A 19,183-nucleotide genomic window follows, 5' to 3' on the forward strand; every position below is an offset into this window, starting at 1 on the left:
CCTAATATAAGGAAAACTCAGAGTATGCTATTCTTTTCCTCTGAAATAGACTACATTTTCTTAATATCATGCTTCTTTAGACCTGTATAAAATGAATAATGGATTTATTGTTAAGGTGTAGGCTATATTGCATGGATTTATTCAACTTTTTAATATGTCTTGTAGGCTATGTGTGGAAGCCAGGAGATCCTAAATGTGTTAATGTCATTAATTAACTGTCAATTACAGTGAGACCGACAGTTATTTGCTTGCCAATCACCAGCTGACAAAATTTCATGACCGCCTATGGAGTGACATGTCTTGCTTCCACTTCCGTCTCTATGTTGATGCATAGAAGGAGGCGTTTGTGCAGATGCAGAACCACCCACATGCAGGAACATCCTGAATTGCGGGCTGCAATTGCACCCTTCTCTACACATTTGGGGTGGCAAATAGCCTTGAGGTTAGAGAGTTGGTCTGAGTTGGTACAGTTACCAGAATGTGGCTTGTTTGAATCCTGGTGCCGACACGTTGAACAATTTTTCTGTTCTTGAGCAAGGCACTTAGTCCCAATTGCTCCAGAGATAGAGTAAATAATGGCTGTGAGCAAATGTTTTCGTCACTGAGCAAATGTCAGGTCTGCTGAGAACAAACTTGTTCTATCGTTCAGCCTACAGTAGCAGCCAATGTGTGGTGTTCAATGTAGGCCTACATTCCATGAGACTTTTGAAACAAACCTGCAGGGCTTGACATTAACCTGTTTATCCACCTGTCTTTCAGACAAGGACGTGACTGAAAATGTTGTTGTGTTGTTTGATGCAAGAAACCACTTTACAAAATAAAATGCATTATTATTATTCCCATACCATTATTACAGACAATGAGACCAATTATACTACCCTCCGCCTATTGGCTACTTAGCTCATTCAAGCCTGTCTCAAAATACAACACGGCCCCTTTAAGGCAAAAAAAAGCTCTATACTTGACTCACTTTTCAAAGATGTCTAGAAATGCACATTTTGTACTCTTGTAGGAAGCAATCACTCCCCCATTGCTGACTACAAATGATCTATAACTGGGCTAATAACTCACTAACTAGCAAAACCACCGATTAACTGGCCCATCCATTTTGGCTAAATAGTTCAGATACAGGCATTCCTGGTAAGCACCGTAACCTCCAAACCTCAAAAGACTGACTTGAGCACAACAAATGGCAGGTACCCTAGTGGTTAGAGCGTTGGGCCAGTAACCGTAAGGTTGCTGGATGGAATCCCCATAGCTGACCATGTACAAATATGTTGTTCTGCCCCTGAACAAGGCAGTTACTGTTACAGGCACAGTTCCCCGGTAGGCTGTCATTGAAAATAAGAATTTGTTCTTAACTGACTTGCCTAGTTAAAATAAATAATAAAATATTAACAAATGTGCACAGGTGGCAACATGCAGCTTTCACTTTGATCTCAAAATAAGCACATCTGCTCAAGCTGTAAAAAACAGTTCAAAGTGAATGGCATAGACGTGGCTGAACGAATAAAACGGACAATATAGAGCTGGCGGGATTTTCCATGCACCGGCAGAACAGATACCTCTGGTAAGACGAGGGGTGGGGGTGTGTGTCTTTTTTTCAATAACAGCTGGTGTACGATGTCAAAAATGAAAGAAGTATCGAGGTATTGCTCTCCTGAGGTAGAGTACCTTATGATAAGTTGTTGACCGCAATATCTACCAAAAGAGTTCTCATCTGTATATTCGTAACAGTCTATTTACCACCACAAAGCGAAGCTGGCACTAAGACCGCTCTCAACCAACTCTGTAAGGCCATAAGCAAAGAAGAAAATGCTCACCCAGAAGTGGTGTTCCTAGTGGCCGGGGACATTAATGCAGGCAAACTTAAATCAGTTTTACCAAATTTTAAATGCATTTCACATGTGCAACCTGAGGAAAAACAATCCTGGACCACCTTTACTCCACACACAGAGAAGCATACAAAGCTCTCCCCCGCCCTCCATTTGGCAACAATATCCTCCTGATTTCTGCTTACAAGCTAAAACTAAAGCAGGAAGTACCAGTGACTCGCTCAATACGGAACTGGTCAGGTGACGTGGATGCTACACTACAGGACTGTTTTGCTGGCACAGACTGGAATATGTTCCGGGACTCACCAATTGCATTGAAGAATACACCACCTCAGCCATTGGCTTCATCAATAAGTGCATCGACGACGTCGTCCCCACAGTGACTGTACGTACATATCCCAACCAGAAGCCATGGATTACAGGCAACATCCGCATCGAGCTAAAGGCTAGAGCTGCCACTTTCAAGGAGCGGGAGACTAATCCGTACGCTTATAAGAAATCTCGCTATGCCTCAGACGAAACATCAAAAAAGGAAAGTGTCAATACAGGATTACGATTGAATCCTACTACACCAGCTCTGATGCTCATCGGACGTGGCAGGGCTTGAAAACTATTACGGACTACAAAGGGAAACCCGGACGCGAGCTGCCCAGTGACGCAAGCCTACCAGACTAGCTAAATGCGTTTATGCTCGCTTTGAGGCAAGCAACACTGAAGCATGCACGAGAGCACCAGCTGTTCTGGATGACCGTGTGGTAACGCTCTCGGTAGCTGATGTGAACAAAATCTTTAAACAGGTCAACATTCACAAAGCCGCTGGGCCAGATGGATTACCAGGATGTGTACTCAAAGCATACCCGGACCAAATGTCAAGTGTCTTCACTGATATTTTCAATCTCTCCCTGGCCGAGTCTGTAATACCTACATGTTTCAAGCAAGTCAGTAGCCATGAAGTGCTTTGAAAGGCTGGTCATGGCTCACATCAACAGCATCCTCCCGGACACCCTAGACCCACTCCAATTCGCACACCGCCCCAACAGATCCACAGATGATGCAATCTCAATCGCACTCCACACTGCCCTTTCTCACCTGGACCAAAAGGAACACTTATGTAGGAATGCTGTTCATCGACTACTGTACAGCTCAGCCTTCAACACCATAGTGTCCACGAAGCTCATCACTAAGCTAAGGACTCTGGTAAGAGTAGGCAAAAATATGTCTGCCATGCTGATCCTTAACACTGGGGCCCCTCAGGGGTGTGTACTTAGTCCCCTCCTGTATTCCCTGTTCACCCACGACTGCATGGCCAAACACGTACTGCAACACCATGATTAAGTTTTCTGACAACACAACAGTGGTAGGCCTGATCACTGACAACGATGAGACGGTCTATAGGGAGGTGGTCAGAAAACTGGCAGTGTGGTGCCAGGACAATAACCTCTACCTCAATGTGAGCAAGACAAAGGAGCTGATCGTGAACTACAGGAAAATGCAGGCAGAACAGGCCTCCATTAACATCGACCGGGCTTTTTATTTTAGCCTACATGGTAAATATGTTCTTCTTCTTGAGCTTCACTGTTGGTTAAGGGCTTGTAAGTAAGCATTTTACGGTAAAGACTACACTTGATGTATTCAGCGCATTGTGACAAATAAAGTTTGATTTTATTTAATTTTGATTGTAAGATAATTTATAATCTTACAATTTGCCTGGCAACTGTAGCCTATAGACTATTTAAACTACTATAGGACAATGATTTAGTTACCAGTGTCTTCTTTAAAGTATTAACATATTTTAGAAAATGTTGGAAAAATAAAGCAGCTCTGTATCTAAATATTTGTTTAATTGTTGTGTAGAATAAGATGTCAAACATTTATGGAAAAAATTATCAATCAATACTTATGCTATAAAATATTTGTATTTCACCATTTGATTCTATGATTCCAAAGCATTCTTTGTGTGTTTTGATGCTGTTTTGTACATGCATTGATACACAAACAAGTTTTTTCAAGACACTCTCTTAGAAACACCAACATTTAGATTGAAGAACCACGTTGAGAGTACTTTCAGAGTACTTCTACTCTGTTTTTAAAACACTTTCTGTGTGTCATAACATTTACACTTGGGTTTCCATTCAAAAACATCCCAAACACCAGATCTCAGTCTAGGTGCATTACTTCTCATGGTTTCATTTCACAGCCATGTTTTTTAAAATTGTCTTTCTATTTTGTGTAACAATGACCTATAATTTCAAGTTTGTCGTGCTCAGGTCACGTAGTCTTTTGAGATTTTGAGCTCACGGGGCTTATCAGGAATGACTATCTGAGAGTCTAAACTATTTAGCCAAACTGGATGGGCCAGTTCATGGGTGGTTTCGTCATCTCTGTGTGTGTGTTTGTTGAGACATTCCTTCGTTCTCTGTCCTACATTAAAGCATGCCACACTTCCTAACTGGGTTTCAGTCACTCAGCCTCCCACTTCACACTTCTCTTCTCTGAAGCTAACTCAGGTAAGACAAACATAAATATTTAATATTTACGCATATACTGTATGTCATTAACGTGTTACCTACTTTTTGTCATTTCAATGTGGAAATGTTGGTAATATTCGGTAAAGACGTTGATCAATGAGATTTCAACCTTTATTCACCCACTCAGCCAGAAGTTTGTTGAATTCCCAATGTGTTATTACTATGCCTACAACTATCTAAAAGCACAACCAAATTCCAATAGAAAAACAGTGTCTGATTTGATTTAGTTGTCATCTAAATGTGTTATCATATTGCTTCATCTAATATCAGAACCAAATGACCTGATTCCAGTTGAGATTACATTAACAGTACATAGTGCAAGTGATCAATGCTGTTTGAGATTCTGCTAGATTATTACAGTGCCTTTGGAAAGTATTTATACCCCTTGACCAATTCCACATTTTGTTGTGTTAGAACCTGAATTCATAATGGAATAAATCAAAAGAATGTCTTACCCATCTACACACAATACCCCATAATGACAAAGTCAAAACATGCTTTAGAAATTGTTGCACATTTATTGAACTGAAATACAAATATCTCACTCACAGTGCATTTGGGAAGTATTCAGACCCCTCGACTTTTTCAACATTTTGTTACAGCCTTATTCTAAAATGGATTAAATAGTTATTTTTCATCAATCTACACACAATAATCCATAATGACATAGCAAAAACTGGTTTTTAGAATTTCTTGCAAATGTATAAAAAATGAAATATAAGATTTACATACACTACCGGTCAAAAGTTTTAGAACACCTACTCATTCAAGGGTTTTTCTTTATTTTTACTATTCTCTACATTGTAGAATAATATAGGAAAACTAGGAAATAACACATATGGAATCATATAGTAACCAAAAAAGTCTGGGATCTGAATACTTTCCGAAGGCACTGTACATTATTATTCACACCCCTGAGTCAATACTCTGTAGAAGCACCTTTGGCAGCGATTATAGCTGTGTGTCTTTCTGGGTAAGTCTCTAAGAGCTTCCCACATCTGCATTGTGCAACATTTGCCCATTACAACAAAAAAAATCAATTCTGTCAAATTGGTTGTTGATCATTGCTACACAACCATTTTCAGGTCTTGCCAAAGATCTTCAAGTAGATTTTAGTCAAAACTGTTACGGCCACTCAGGAACATTCACTCTCTTCTTGGTAAGCAACTCCAGTGTAGATTTGGCCTTATGTTTTAGGATATTGTCCTGCTGAAAGGTGAATTCCACTCCCAGTATCTGGTGGAAAGCAGACAACCTGGTTCTCCGCTAGGATTTTGCCTGTGCTTAGCTCCATTCTGTTTCATCCTTTAAAACCCAGTCCCCAGGCCTTAACGGTTACTAGCTTACACAACATGATGCAGCCACCACTATACTATATAATTTTGGAGAGTGTTACTCAGTAATGTGTTGTGTTGGATTTGCCCCAAACATAACACTTTCTATTCAGGACAAAAGGTTAATTACTTTGCCACATTTTTTGCAGTATTACTTTAGTGCCTTGTTGCAAACAGGAAGCATGTTTTGGAATATTTTTAGTCTGTACATGCTTCCTTATTTTCACTCTATCAACTAGGTTAATATTGTGTTGATCCATCATAGCCATTAAACTCTGCAACTATTTTAAAGTCATCATTGGCCTCATGGTGAAATCCCTGAGCAGTTTCCTTCCTTTCTGGCAACTGGGTCAGGAAGAATGCCTGTATCTTTGTAGAGATTGGGTGTATTGATACACCATCCAAAGTGTAATTAATAACTTCACCATTCTCAAAGGGATATTCTGTGACTTAAGGAAATTAAATCAAACATTGTCACATGCGCCAAATACAACGAGAACCTTAACATGAAATATTTACGTACAAGCCCTTAACCAACAGTGCAGTTCAAGAAGAGTTAAGAAAATTCTTGCAAAATAAACAAAAGTACTTAAAAATGTAACACCATAAAATAACAATAACGAGGCTATATACAGGTGGTACCGTTACCGTTTCGTCAGTGTGCAGGAGGTACAGGTTAGTTGAGGTAATTTGCACATGTAGGTAGGGGTGAAGTGACTAGGGGGGGGGGGGGGGGGGGGGGTCAATGTAAATAGTCCGGTGGCCATTTTATTAATTGTTCAATAGTCTTATGGCTTGGGGGTAGAAGCTGTTAAGGAGCCTTTTGGTCCTAGACCTGGTGCTCCTGTACCGTTTGTCGTGCGGTCACAGAGGAAACAGTCTATGACTTTGGGGACTGGAGTCTGACAATTTAATGGGCTTTCCTCTAACACCACCTGTTATATAGGTACTGGATGGCAGGAACCTTGGCCCCAGTGATGTACTTGGTCGTATGCATTACCCTCTAGCGCCTTACGGTCAGATGCCGAGCAGTTGCCATACCACGTGGTGACGCAACCGGGCAGGATGCTCTCGATGGTGCAGCTGTAGAACTTTGAGGATCTAGGGACCTGAGGGGGAATAGGTTTTGTTGTGTCCTCTTCACGACTGTCTTGGTGTGTTTGGATAGTTTGATAGTTTGTTGGTGATGTGGACACCAAGGCACTTGAAACTCTCAACCCGCTCCACTACAGCACCGTCAATAGGGGCCTGTTCGACCCACCGTTTCCTGTAGACCACGATCAACTCCTTTGTCTTGCTCACGTTGAGGGAAAAGTTGTCCTGACACCACACTGCCAGTTCTCTGACCTCCCTATAGGCTCTCATATCGTTGCCGGTGATCCAGTCTTTACTCATAGACTTAAGGGGTCGAACACATTTCAGGTTTTCCTTTGTAAACATAAGTCCACTTTGACATGGGTTATTATGTATAAGCCAATGACAAATCTAAATTTGATTCAGCCTGTAAAATAACATTGAAAAGAGTCAAGGGGTATGAATACTTTCTGAAGGCAATGTATAGCAATTGTGAAGATCGTAACAAACATGCAACCTATGCATGCCATCTTGAACATGCACGCTTTTTATGATTACGTAAGACATTTGTTAAGGTAGGTTAATGTTACATATGCCTCTTGGAGGGGGAACGCAACACCCTGCTACAACTCAACTCCCTGTGGAGTGAAAAAAAGCATGTGGCCGTAGGTGCGGAGGAAGGACGACAGAGCCAGAGAAAATGACCTTTTACAGGGAATGTATTACTCCTAACACGGTATTGTTGGGAAAAGGGCTGGACTGACCCCAAGCAAAGAAAGTTAAAGAGTACCCTCTCCTACCTTACCTGCCTACCCACTACTTACCTAATCTTTCAGCACCTCCTGGCATGCTAACCAAAATACAGGTGGTGGTCCGCCCAGATCTTACCTAGTGTGCGTACACAGTAAATAATACGGGTTACGCATGCCCGCAGGCCTCTAGCCTAAACACTCCCAATGTGCATTCCCCTTCACCCCCAGGAACAAATAAAACAGAATAATTACTAACTTAAAGTGAAGAATTTCAATCATCAAAAACTCTTAAGTCGTATTGGCATACACATACCTCAGAAAGCCGCTATAAAATACTTTTAACAAAACTTTCACAGCCTAACAACCAACACAGAACATCAAATACGCGCTCTCCTCCTAACAAAGGAACACTGGCTTTTATCCAGCTGGAGAATGAGTTGGTAATTGAAGACAGCTGTTTCCCCTGAGGAGAGGGAGGGTTCAGAGCTCTAATCATCGATGGGGCCGACCAATCAACTCCTTGAGGAATCCAGGATTCTGTTTCCTGAAATGCACATGCCCACAACAACACAGAAACTGGGGAACGTAACAGCTAACCTCAAAATGTGGCCATGTATGTGTTACTTTGATGGAACTATCCAAGCAGAAGATCTCCTTAAAATGTTGATATTTGGTTGCATTGACAACCACACACAATTCCAAAGTGAATCCAACATATTAATGATTAACTTGAAGATGACATTTAAAATCAACCAAAGCTTGAAGCCCTAGGCCTATATATTGTACATTTTTTGTTGAACCCTGGATGGAATACAAACAATGGCTGTTGATGACTTTGAATATGCTATGTAGGCCTAAATAGTCTCATTGATGATATATGACTTATAACGTATGGTTACATTTCATTTGCACTGTTAAACCTACCTTTTTGGAATGATTTTGATAGCAATAGTGAATATAGTTGTTAAGAGATCTCTCAAAAATCATTCAACAATCATTATTGAGCTAGCACATAGGTGACAAATATCAAAGCTAAGCAGAGCTGGGTTTAATTGGGATGGGAGACCCAATAAATAGCTGTAGATAGATCACCTCTCCAGTAGGAGGTGCTGCCTAGCCAATTGTCTTTTTGTGATACTGGATATAACGTTGAAGAATTTATATTGTTTCAAAGGTACAAATTCAACATATTTTATACGCTGAAAATAAATTACAATCATGACATAATCCTGTGGTTGAAAATCCACCATCAAAACAATAGTTTGCGTTGATTACTTTTTTCCAATCCAATGTATTTTCCACGTCACAATAAATTGACAAATTAAGTTGAAATGTTGACTAAACCAGTTTGTGCCCAGTGGGATATTACGGGATGTAATCGTAATTTACAGTTTACCTCAGACTATGATTGCTGCCATTTTCAAAGAAACAGTTATTAAACAAAGCTTAGTCTGGGGACAACTATACAGTAAGCACTTAGCACTGGACTTTTGTGTAATGAACATACAGCATTATGAAGAATTTCAACTCAGTTTGACTTCACAAACTATCTTGAAAACTATATAGCACTATTATTGTGGAGTGTGAAACATCCTCTCATATTAGTTTGCTGGTGGTGTGACTCCTGTCATAAAAAACAAATTAAAATCCCCACAGACACCGCCACCATGTCAAAGAAGATGGTCATTCAGCAGCCCAATCACTTTGTTCAGGCCGTCACATCAAACCAATGGAGCTCCGAAATCTGTGACTGCACCCAGGATATGTCTTCGTGTAAGTGTGTGTGTGTGTGTGTGTGTGTGTGTGTGTATGTGTGTGTGTGTGTGTGTGTGTGCGTGCGTGCGTGCTTGCATGTGTTCGTGTGCGTCTGTTACCACTCGATTCCATTCAATCGATAAACTATGCTTGTATCAATCAACAAAGAGAACATCCTGTTCACTGTGATTTCTTGTCCTCTATATCCTTCTATAGGTTGCTTTGCGTTCTGGTGCTTCCCCTGTTTTACCTGTATAACAGCGAGAGAGGCTGGGGAGTGTCTGTGTCTGCCTCTGCTAGACGGTTTCGGCTACATCCCCCCAGCCACCATGTCCATGAGGGTGGGCATGCGCCAGCGCTACGGCATCGAGGTACGGACACACAGAACCTCATGCACTAGTCTATTCTCTGAAGCCTTGATGTTTGCTTTAGATGTATTTTACTGACTTAGCTTGGCATGTCTTATGACTAGAGCCCTGGGTTGTTCCTGACTGATCATATGATCTGACCAGGAAATACTCTGGGCCTTATAGTTATAGGCAATATGTACAGGTATGACTATTGGTGAAGATGTTGTATTATGGAAAAATGTTGTGTCCATAGAAATTAGGTATATTTCCCAGTTCCTTTGACACTGTTCGTGTGAACGTGTGTAATGTCTCGTAGTAGTCTACATCTATCAGTCCCTCCATCTCTCCAGTAATTCATGATGTTTCCCTCACCTTAGCCAACTTCTAATCTGATCTCAGAACTGTCCTAACCAGTTTTCCGTAACTTCTTGCTCAGGGAGTAGCCTGGGTACCAGTCTGTCTGCACTAACGTTCCATTCCTTGCCACTCCCAGTCATGCCAAACAAGGAGTTGGAATGATAGCACAAACAGATTGAGGACCAGGCTAGTCGGGGAGTAATACATAATGTTCTGATGATGTCATAGTGCTGAACTCCAATCAGATATTCTACCCTCTCTTTGTAATTGATTGACAAATGTAGCCAGTACTAACAGATCCTTAATCAGGTGTAATGTGGAGTGTCTCTGTCTCTCCACTAATCTTAGATCAGTTATAATGTGTAACGATGTATCTCTGTCTCCTCCCTAACAGGGCACCATGTGTAATGACTGTGTCTATTCCTTCTTCTGCCTGCCCTGCACCTGGTGTCAAATGTCACGAGAGATGAAGACCCGCCTCCAACCCATCACTCTCATCAATGCACACACAAGATAAGGAAAGACCTCGCTCTTTCTCATACTCCTCTTCATCATCACTGTCGCGTAGAGTAGGTCAGAAGGCAAACTGAAAAACCTCACCTCTATCAAATAAAAGGATGGTGGACCAGCAAAAGTACTTCTGTGCAAGGGTGTTTATTTACATAATGAATCTGGAAGAAAAACAACGGTACTGCCATCAAAAGTATAAGACAGTTTAAAAAAAAAAATTAAAAAAAAGAGGAGGAAAAAATTATAATTAATTAAAAATATATTGGTGCCCCATCAACAGCTCCATCCAACATGCCCCCCTCCCCTTTAAACTGAACAGGCACTACAAAGCCAGTCCTATTGCCATAGCTCTGGTCTTTATCCCAGCATAACAGGAAGCTACAGAGACGGAGAGAGGAATAGAAGCAAACAAACAGCGCGCTCATTCATAACATTGATAAGTACAATAAACGTTGCTTAACATGAACGCGTGTCTGTATATTATGTATACCATAACAAACTGTTACTGACGGGAGGTAAGACTAAAGTGTGTAATAAAGTGTGCAATGTAGGTACTAAGATGGCGAAGTTAACTTGTGTGTCGAACCACATTGCTAACGTAGCTGATAACGGAGCCGGCGACGAGTGTGCATGTGTTCCAAACGCTGCCCGCGGCCAGTTGCGGACTTCTCTGTCACAGTCGCACACCACCATCATCATATATCAATCTTCCTCTTCATCATGGTCATTAGACTAATCATATTAAATATCATAAGACATATGTGAATGGAATACCAACAATATCATACTTATCGTGGACTACACATTATATCCTCAGTTGACTCTAATAAATCACTCACTGGCGCCAAACCCCTCACCATGTAACGTCACTCAGGCACGTGTACTATTTCGAGCTAGTCTGGGTGTTGTGGAATGTCCAATCTTCATCTTTCATCATGCTGTCACAGGTAGTTCACGTTCACAACTTCCTCCCTGTCAACAGCTAAATACAGTATGTTTGGTCCGCATAAATACATTTCCAAAACCCTTTTAAAACTGGACCATTGTATTGCAGAAACATACAATTGTATTACGAGAGAAAGTTATGAAAGATTAACAAGGAAAAACAGACATTCATATATATATATATATATATATATATATACATTCAGTGCCTAAGGAAAGTATTCAGACTCCATGACTTTTTCCACATTTTGTTATGTTACAGCCTTATCTAAAATGTATTTAAAAAAATAATCTCAAATCTACTCACAATACCTCATAATGACAAAGTTAAAACAGGTTTTTAAGTTTGATAATTTATAAAAATGTATTTACATAAGTATTCAGACCCTTTGCTATGAGACTCAAAATTGAGCTCAGATGCACCCTGTTTCCATTGATCATCCTTGAGATATTTCTACAACTTGATTGGAGTCCACCTGTGGTAAATTCAATTGTTTGGACATGATTTAGAAAGGCACACACCTGTCTATATATATTTGTCAGAGCCAAAACCAAGCAATGAGGTCGAAGGAATTGTCCGTAGAGCTCCGAGACAGGATTGTGTCGAGGCACAGATCTGGGGACGGGTACCAAGAACACAGTGGCCTCCATTCTTAAATGGAAGAAGTTTGAGCTGTCCGCCCGGCCAAACTGAGCAACCGGGAGAGAAGGATCATGGTCAGGGATGTGACCAAGAATCCGATGGTCACTCGATGACAGATCTCTAGAGTGCCTCTGTGGAGATGGGAGAACTTTCCAGAAGGACAACCATCTCTGCAGCACTCCACCAATCAGGCCTTTATGGTAGAGTGGCAGACTGAAGCCACTCCTCAGTAAAAGGCATATGACAGCCCTCTTGGAGTTTGCCAAAAGGCAGCTAAAGGACTCTCAGATCCTGAGAAACAAGATTCTCTGGTCTGATGAATCAAAGATTTAACTATTTGACCTAAATGCCTAGCATCATGTCTGGACAAAACCTGCCACCATCCCTATGGTGAAGCATGGTGGTGGCAGCATCATGCTGTGGGGATGTTTTTCAGGGGCAGGGACTGGGAGACTAGTCAGCATCGAGGCAAAGTACAGAGCGATCCTTCTGCAGAGTGCTTAGGACCTCAGACTGGGGTGAAGGTTCACCTTCCAACAGGACAATGAACCTAAGTACACAGCCATGACAATGCAGGAGTGGCTTCGAGACAAGTCTCTGAATGTCCTTGAGTGGCCCAGCCAGAGCCCGGACTTGAACCCGGTCGAACATCTCTGGAGACACCTGAAAATAGCCACACAGCAACCCTCCCCCATGTAACCTGACAGAGCTTGAGAAGATCTAAATGTAATTTATGGTTCGGGAAGACCATATTCATAGTTTCCTCGTGCATAAAGGTGGTGGAATTATTAGGGAATTAAGTCAAGGTCAGACACACCTCCGCCACATCTTCATTTATTCGATCTCCCCCAAAACGAATAGCAGGTGAATAGCACGCTATTCTCATGCTTAAGTTTGATGTCAGAATATGCACAGAGAGAAAAGTGCATAAAAAGGGAATTACGTTCCATTTATGCACGCTTAAAACTCGGGTCGGAATCAGCATCCCTGAACAATAGAAGGAATTGCAAAGCCGTTAAAAAGCAAGTTGCAGCCAAGTAAAACGTATTTCATTTTTGACACAAGTTGGCATTGAGTTGCAGATAGAGCCAAAAGTTAGGAAAAAGTAACAGTCCATTGTTGTTGCTTGTTGTTCATGTTCTTCCTCCTCAGTCGAGCGGCTGGCCAGTCACCATGGCAACACACGTGATAATCAACAACAACCAACAGTCTCAGCCTCCTCAGCCCTAGACACCAGCTCTAATAGCCACCCACTCTAACCAGTGGAGCACTGGCATCTGTGGCTGCTTCGACGACTTACAAGTCTGTGAGTCTGTCGGTCAGAGTTCAGTTTACATCTGTATTTCAGAATGTCTTATTAAAACATGGCATATTTTGAGACATCAACCTCTTGATACAACCACTCTTTATATTCCATGCATACAAAATAACTTCATAAAAACACAGCGCTACACGCTACTAATCACGGTGAGTTAGATACGTCTCCTATCAGTGCTAGCAGATCTTTTCTCTGCCCTGCACTCTCTCACCCCATCCTCAGGCTGTTTTGCCTACTGGTGCTTCCCCTGTTTTGCATACACCACCTCAAAGTTCGGAGAGTGTTTCTGTCTCCCCCTGCTGGACATCTTAATGGGATTTACCCAGCTGGTATGGGTGTCTTCCCGGACCCCTCGTGTCCATGTCCATGAAGGTGGCAGTGTGCAACCGCTATGCCATTCATGTAGGTTAACAAATTGAGAGCTGTACTATTAGTCTGAACGCCTGAATGAAGATACTAAAGGGAGACTATCAGACTAAGCTTATGGACTTTGTGTAAGTGTGAGGCAGTGCATTCTCCACAGCACATGAGGGCTTATGTGGGCTTGTGCCTAATAATACAAATAATAATCATTTATTCAACTTATTTAGCACTTTTCAAAGAATCTTAAAGCGCTCCAAAGCACAAAAAAGACAAGTAATTTAAAAAAACAACATCTGAGATGGACAGTCATTAAGTTCATGGCTTGAGTGGTCATCTGAGGTAGGTGGTCAAGAGAAAGTCCAGAGGTAGGCAGAAAGCACTCGCTGTCTCTGGCTGTTCCATAATAGAACTCAGTCACATGAAGTTTGAGCTTAGTTTTAGCAGTCAATGTAATCATACAGTATTCCAGGTTTGGTACCCTTTGCCTATACCTTATTGCAACTGTTTGTGACTAGATACACTATAGAGTACTAAACATGACGCCTACAAGATCAAACGATAATGACTGTTTGAGATTATAGTATTTAAGTCATATGTCACGTCTCTCTAAAGGGTGACATGATGGCGGACTGTGTGTACTCCACCTTTTGCAACATCTGCTCCTGGTGCCAGCTGGCCCGGGAGATCAAGAGACGCAGACAGACCATCACAGTCATCAACGCCCAGTCCGCGATGCTGCCCGGTCAGAACATGGTGATGGCCTCCCAGCCTGGGGTCAATACATCTCAGACCACGGGTCATATCCTCTCAGCCTATAATCAACTCCACCCCTCAGGCAGTCTTGGCCACTAGGTTCAGGTAACCTTTGACCTTTGACCCTGCAAACACACCTCACGGGGTTAGCCACGCCCTCTGGTGGTAAAGCCAAGGTATCTACTCTTTCAACTCCTTTAAAAATTATGCTCCCAATATATGTCAATCCCCCAATGCAGATGGAAATTAGTTAAATGTAGATTATGTAAGTGTTAATTATGAAAACATATAAATAGCTTTAACCATAGAATACATTTAAATACCATAGCCTGTAGCACTCACACTATGTCATTTAATGAACCTTTATTAACCTTTATTTAACTGGGCAAGTCAGTTAAGAACAAATTCTTATTTACAATGATGGCCTAGCACCATTCTAAGCAAGCCTGTGATAACTTATTCTTACTACAGTTTAGCATCTCTGTTAACTTAAGAGCCGGGCAGTTGTTAATGTCGTTGGATAAGGCCAGCAGAGCAAGTTAGAGAGGGAGGCTGTAGCCCTCTGATACGACTGTGGTAACAGTCACAGTGACTCATGTGCTGTGATTTTAATCATCGTTAAAGCTCACGTTTATTTTCCTTCTGCTGTGTCCTCCCTCCCTCCCTCTCCGTCCCTTCCTCCCTCATTTTACATTTTAGTCCGATTTACAATTAGCGCATTCATCTTAACATAGGTGAGACAACCACATATCACAGTCGTAGCAAGTACATTTTCAGTCAATAAAGTACTATAGTTATCCTCAAAGTCAGTGTTGGTAGGAAAAGAAGGGTGGGAGGCCCTGTGGGATTTATTCCAGATACTCATTGAATAGATTGGGTTTTATACATTTTCGGAAGATGGTTGGGGACTCCGCTGTCCAGACGATAGGGGGAAGCTTGTTCCACCATTGGTGTGTCAGGACTGAGAAGTTTTAACTGGGCTGAGCAGAAGCTGACCCCCTGTAGGGGTAGAACGGCCAAGAGACCAGAAATGGCAGAATGGAGTGCACAGGTTGGGGTATAGGGTTTGAGCATAGTGTGCTCTGTCTCGCTCGCTCGCTCTCAATTCCATTCTCTCTCTCTCTCTGTCTTTCTCTCTCACCTTCCCTCTCTCCCTTCTCCCTCTGACTTTCCAAAACATAGAAGGACATTGCTGTACATTAGTGAAGGGAAGAGTCCATCTAAAGTCAAATGGATTTATTGTCAAATACATTTTTATCAAAACATTATCTATACCAAAGACTACCATGTGTTAATGTGAAAAAGAAAATTTTACTTTGCCTGCAACTTTTATATTTGTTGTTCAACAAAATAAACAATTGTTCGCTAAACAACTCTAAACTATTATTCTCCTGTTTCTGAAAATTTGACAATACAAAAAAATGTAAGAGAGACTGCCCTTAAAACGGCCTACGAAGCATCATTATGAGTCAGAAACATGTATTCTAGTGTTAAAATTTACTACAAAGTGTAAATAGGATCATTTTGGTCATCAAGTCAGTTTAGTCTAAAACTGAGTTTGGAACCTGTGTGTCACAACAAGTAAATTAAGGTTGGGTTTGGATTACAATATCAACAAATCGTGCTTCCTTTTGCCATTCTCCACGTGCAAATCGTCCTTCCGCTTCCCTTCACTGAATATGACCCGGGGCTCTGTTGTTTCATCGCCTCCCGCCGGTTTGAGACTGAAAATACCTATACACATTTGATCATGCCTCCACAAACAAAGTTTTGACTTTGTGGCTGCGGTAACTAGTGGAAACCAAAGTTCTATAGTTTGCATGCCCTGCCAAAGGAACAAAGATTTGTATAGCTAGTCTCATTTTTCTAGCTGTGCTAGTACTCGTAGCCTAGTATGCTGAATAGGTGGTTGGAGTTTGTCGCTCCCCTAGTCTGCACCAGTAACGCTAGCTTGGTGTGCATCAAATGGTGGTGGTGCATATAACTATAGATACTGGAACATCATGTCCTAGCTAGCTGGTGTAATTTAGCCAAGGACTCTATATAACATTCTTGCTGGTTATGTAGGTAACGTTAGCTATCTGTTGATAGAGTGAGGCAGGCTAGCTAATATCTTGGCTACCATTAACGTAGTTAGTTAGTTGGATAACTAACTAGCTACCTCATGACAATTTATCATTTGATAACGCTAGCAAGGCAGGCTAGCTAACTAACGTTACCCTACTACAAGTCGGATTTGAAAGTCAGTTTGTAGCTCATACAAGTGTATTCTGTATTGTTTAGGGCAAAATTAAATAATGGATTCAGCTATGATGGTAACTAATTAAAGTCTGACTAATACAATGAACTAGGAACAACAAACCGTCACCGGCCTGAATCTAATCCAATCTGGAGCTAGTCAGTCAACATCTGTAAAGCATAAAATTAACTTGACCAGAGGTACTGCCCTGATGACACAGACAGCTTCATCAACAATGTAATGTGTGTTGTGTGAAAAGTTGTAATTACCCAGGTTTGATAAACTAGTAGGTCAAGGTTAATTACCCAGCTAAGCAGATACAAGTAGTAAGTCATTTTGGTTGTGAAGTGCATTATCGAAAAGCTTTGTCCTTTCCTGATAATAATTGACCACTTGGCTGGCCCTTGTATTACCGGCGCTCCCAGTCAGCACCACCTCATAAGATGAGGAAGTACATTTTGTTTATGAGAAATGTCCAATTTGCAGCTGAACATGCAACATAGAGAAGACCAGCAAACGGACCCTCAGCATCATGAAGACATGCCCTCGCTGTGAGCATTCCTATAAATGGTCAAAGGTCAAAACCGTTTAGAGTTTTGTCCCTATTCACCTTCATAACTTAGCCTGGTGGAATCAGCCTGATCGCTGCATTTGCCATTCTATTTCACTTCACGTATGATATCGGGAGTGAAATTGAAAGGTGAATGCAGCGATCAGGTTAGTTCCACCATGCTAATCATAACCGCCATTGATAGGGTTGTTTTTATCTGACCTGTTCAAACCTCTATATAGTATATGTTTGTTTCTCAGATATATAACCTATCCTAACTTCCGTTGGTAATATAACCGTGACTGTGTGTGTGTGTTCACAGAAACATGTATGGAGTCAGCACATGGAGACTTTCAAGATGAAGTCCAGACTGATAGACAGGCTTGATACTGATGTCTGAATTGGGGAGAGAGGCCTGGCACTTGGCATTACAATCGTACCAGACACACATTTTACATGTATTTTTTTTAATTATTGAATGCAATGTTATCAGTCAATATGGGGTGGGACAAACCCTGTGTGCTCTGCACCAGGATCTGGAAACTCCTATTGTATACGGGACACCACATGTTTGCCAAGGTCGCCCCAATTCCACTAGACCAAATGCAGATAATCACAGTATCTGTATCGGCTGGGAACGACAATGAAAGGTGCACATTGTTATATTAGCAGAACCCTGATTCTACGGTATTATGTGAAGGGCTGTTTATTTTACATGGGCCTGTTAATTAATTTGAAAGTTATCAAAACATTAGTTTAGAATATCTGCATAAATTCAGCAATTGCATTCTTCTCATATTACTCTGTAAGCTACTGAACTATTCAAAGGCGGCAGGTTGAGTGTTGGACTAGTAACCGAAAGGTTGCAAGATCGAATCCCCGAGCAGACAAGGTAAAAATCTGTCATTCTGCCCCTAAACAAGGCAGTTAACCCACTGTTTCTAGGCCATCATTGAAAATAAGAATTTGATCTTAACTGACTTACCTAGTTAAATCAAATAAAACATTTAAAAAGCGTACTCTGTCATCTCTCCATACTGTAGCCTGTAGTTATTGGGCAAGGATCTGACTATCATTAATGTGATGACTGCTATTTATCAGATAATTACCCACTACGTTTAATGATTACTCAATTAAATGAATCATGTAACAATTAACTCATTAGGAATTTGGGGCACCAGGGGAAAAGTTATTTACTGAGTTACTATCTCCCAACTTAAACTCTAAAGATGATCTCTTACATCCATAACAGTCAATTATTAATTATCAGTCTCATTCTGAACGTCGTTGACTTCGTAAATCTGCATGAACCCTAAGTGATGAATCAGCAATACACAAATTGGCTTACTTATTTATTTACTAACTAAGTAAATAATCACACAGATATACATAAACACACACGGTATAGGTTATTGATTTTCTAACATAATGCAATGAAAACAGGTCCCTAGTGGACTGGCATGATATGACGGCTTGTTACACAATGAAAAGGGGGTGGGGAAAGATAAAGAGCAGGAGACTTAGTGTGGACTTATCTTACATACATTTGGAAACTACGATCACCGTAAATATGAATATTTAGCACCCTAACAACCGCTCATTCGGATACGAAATGCAACATATATTTATTTACATGTAGATATCTTTCTCTGTCGTCTCTCTGTTGAAACCACTCGATCCGTCTATGGGCAGTAGTTTGATGTAAGTCACTGGTTGTCCACCAGAGGTCACAATGTCCTTCTTAGTTGTAGGCTTCTTTGTCTTGGAGTGTTCTTAGAATGGATAACTCCAGGTGTACCACACTGTGGTGAGAGGGATCTGTTCTTCCCTCCCTTCTTTGGTCAATTGTCCTAGACTACATTACATACCCAGCTGCA

General features: G+C 41.2%; 1 protein-coding gene and 1 long non-coding RNA gene across 2 annotated transcripts; both read left to right on the plus strand.

The window, feature by feature from the left end:
* Positions 1-4,249: 4,249 nt before the first annotated feature.
* LOC110500535 (cornifelin homolog B) lies at positions 4,250-10,961 on the plus strand. The gene is made up of 4 exons (XM_021577939.2): positions 4,250-4,342; positions 9,180-9,296; positions 9,495-9,649; positions 10,380-10,961. Exons 2-4 carry the CDS (start codon positions 9,191-9,193, stop codon positions 10,500-10,502), a joined length of 384 nt encoding a protein of 127 aa, XP_021433614.2. The 5' UTR covers positions 4,250-4,342; positions 9,180-9,190; the 3' UTR covers positions 10,503-10,961.
* A 1,668-nt stretch (positions 10,962-12,629) lies between these two features.
* On the plus strand, positions 12,630-18,321 carry LOC118942934. Its single transcript, XR_005038614.1, has 2 exons — positions 12,630-17,307; positions 17,629-18,321. It is a non-coding gene; the product is annotated as an uncharacterized LOC118942934 (long non-coding RNA).
* Positions 18,322-19,183: the final 862 nt, after the last annotated feature.

Source organism: Oncorhynchus mykiss, chromosome 21, assembly GCF_013265735.2.
Source record: "Oncorhynchus mykiss isolate Arlee chromosome 21, USDA_OmykA_1.1, whole genome shotgun sequence".
Lineage (NCBI taxonomy): Eukaryota > Metazoa > Chordata > Actinopteri > Salmoniformes > Salmonidae > Oncorhynchus > Oncorhynchus mykiss.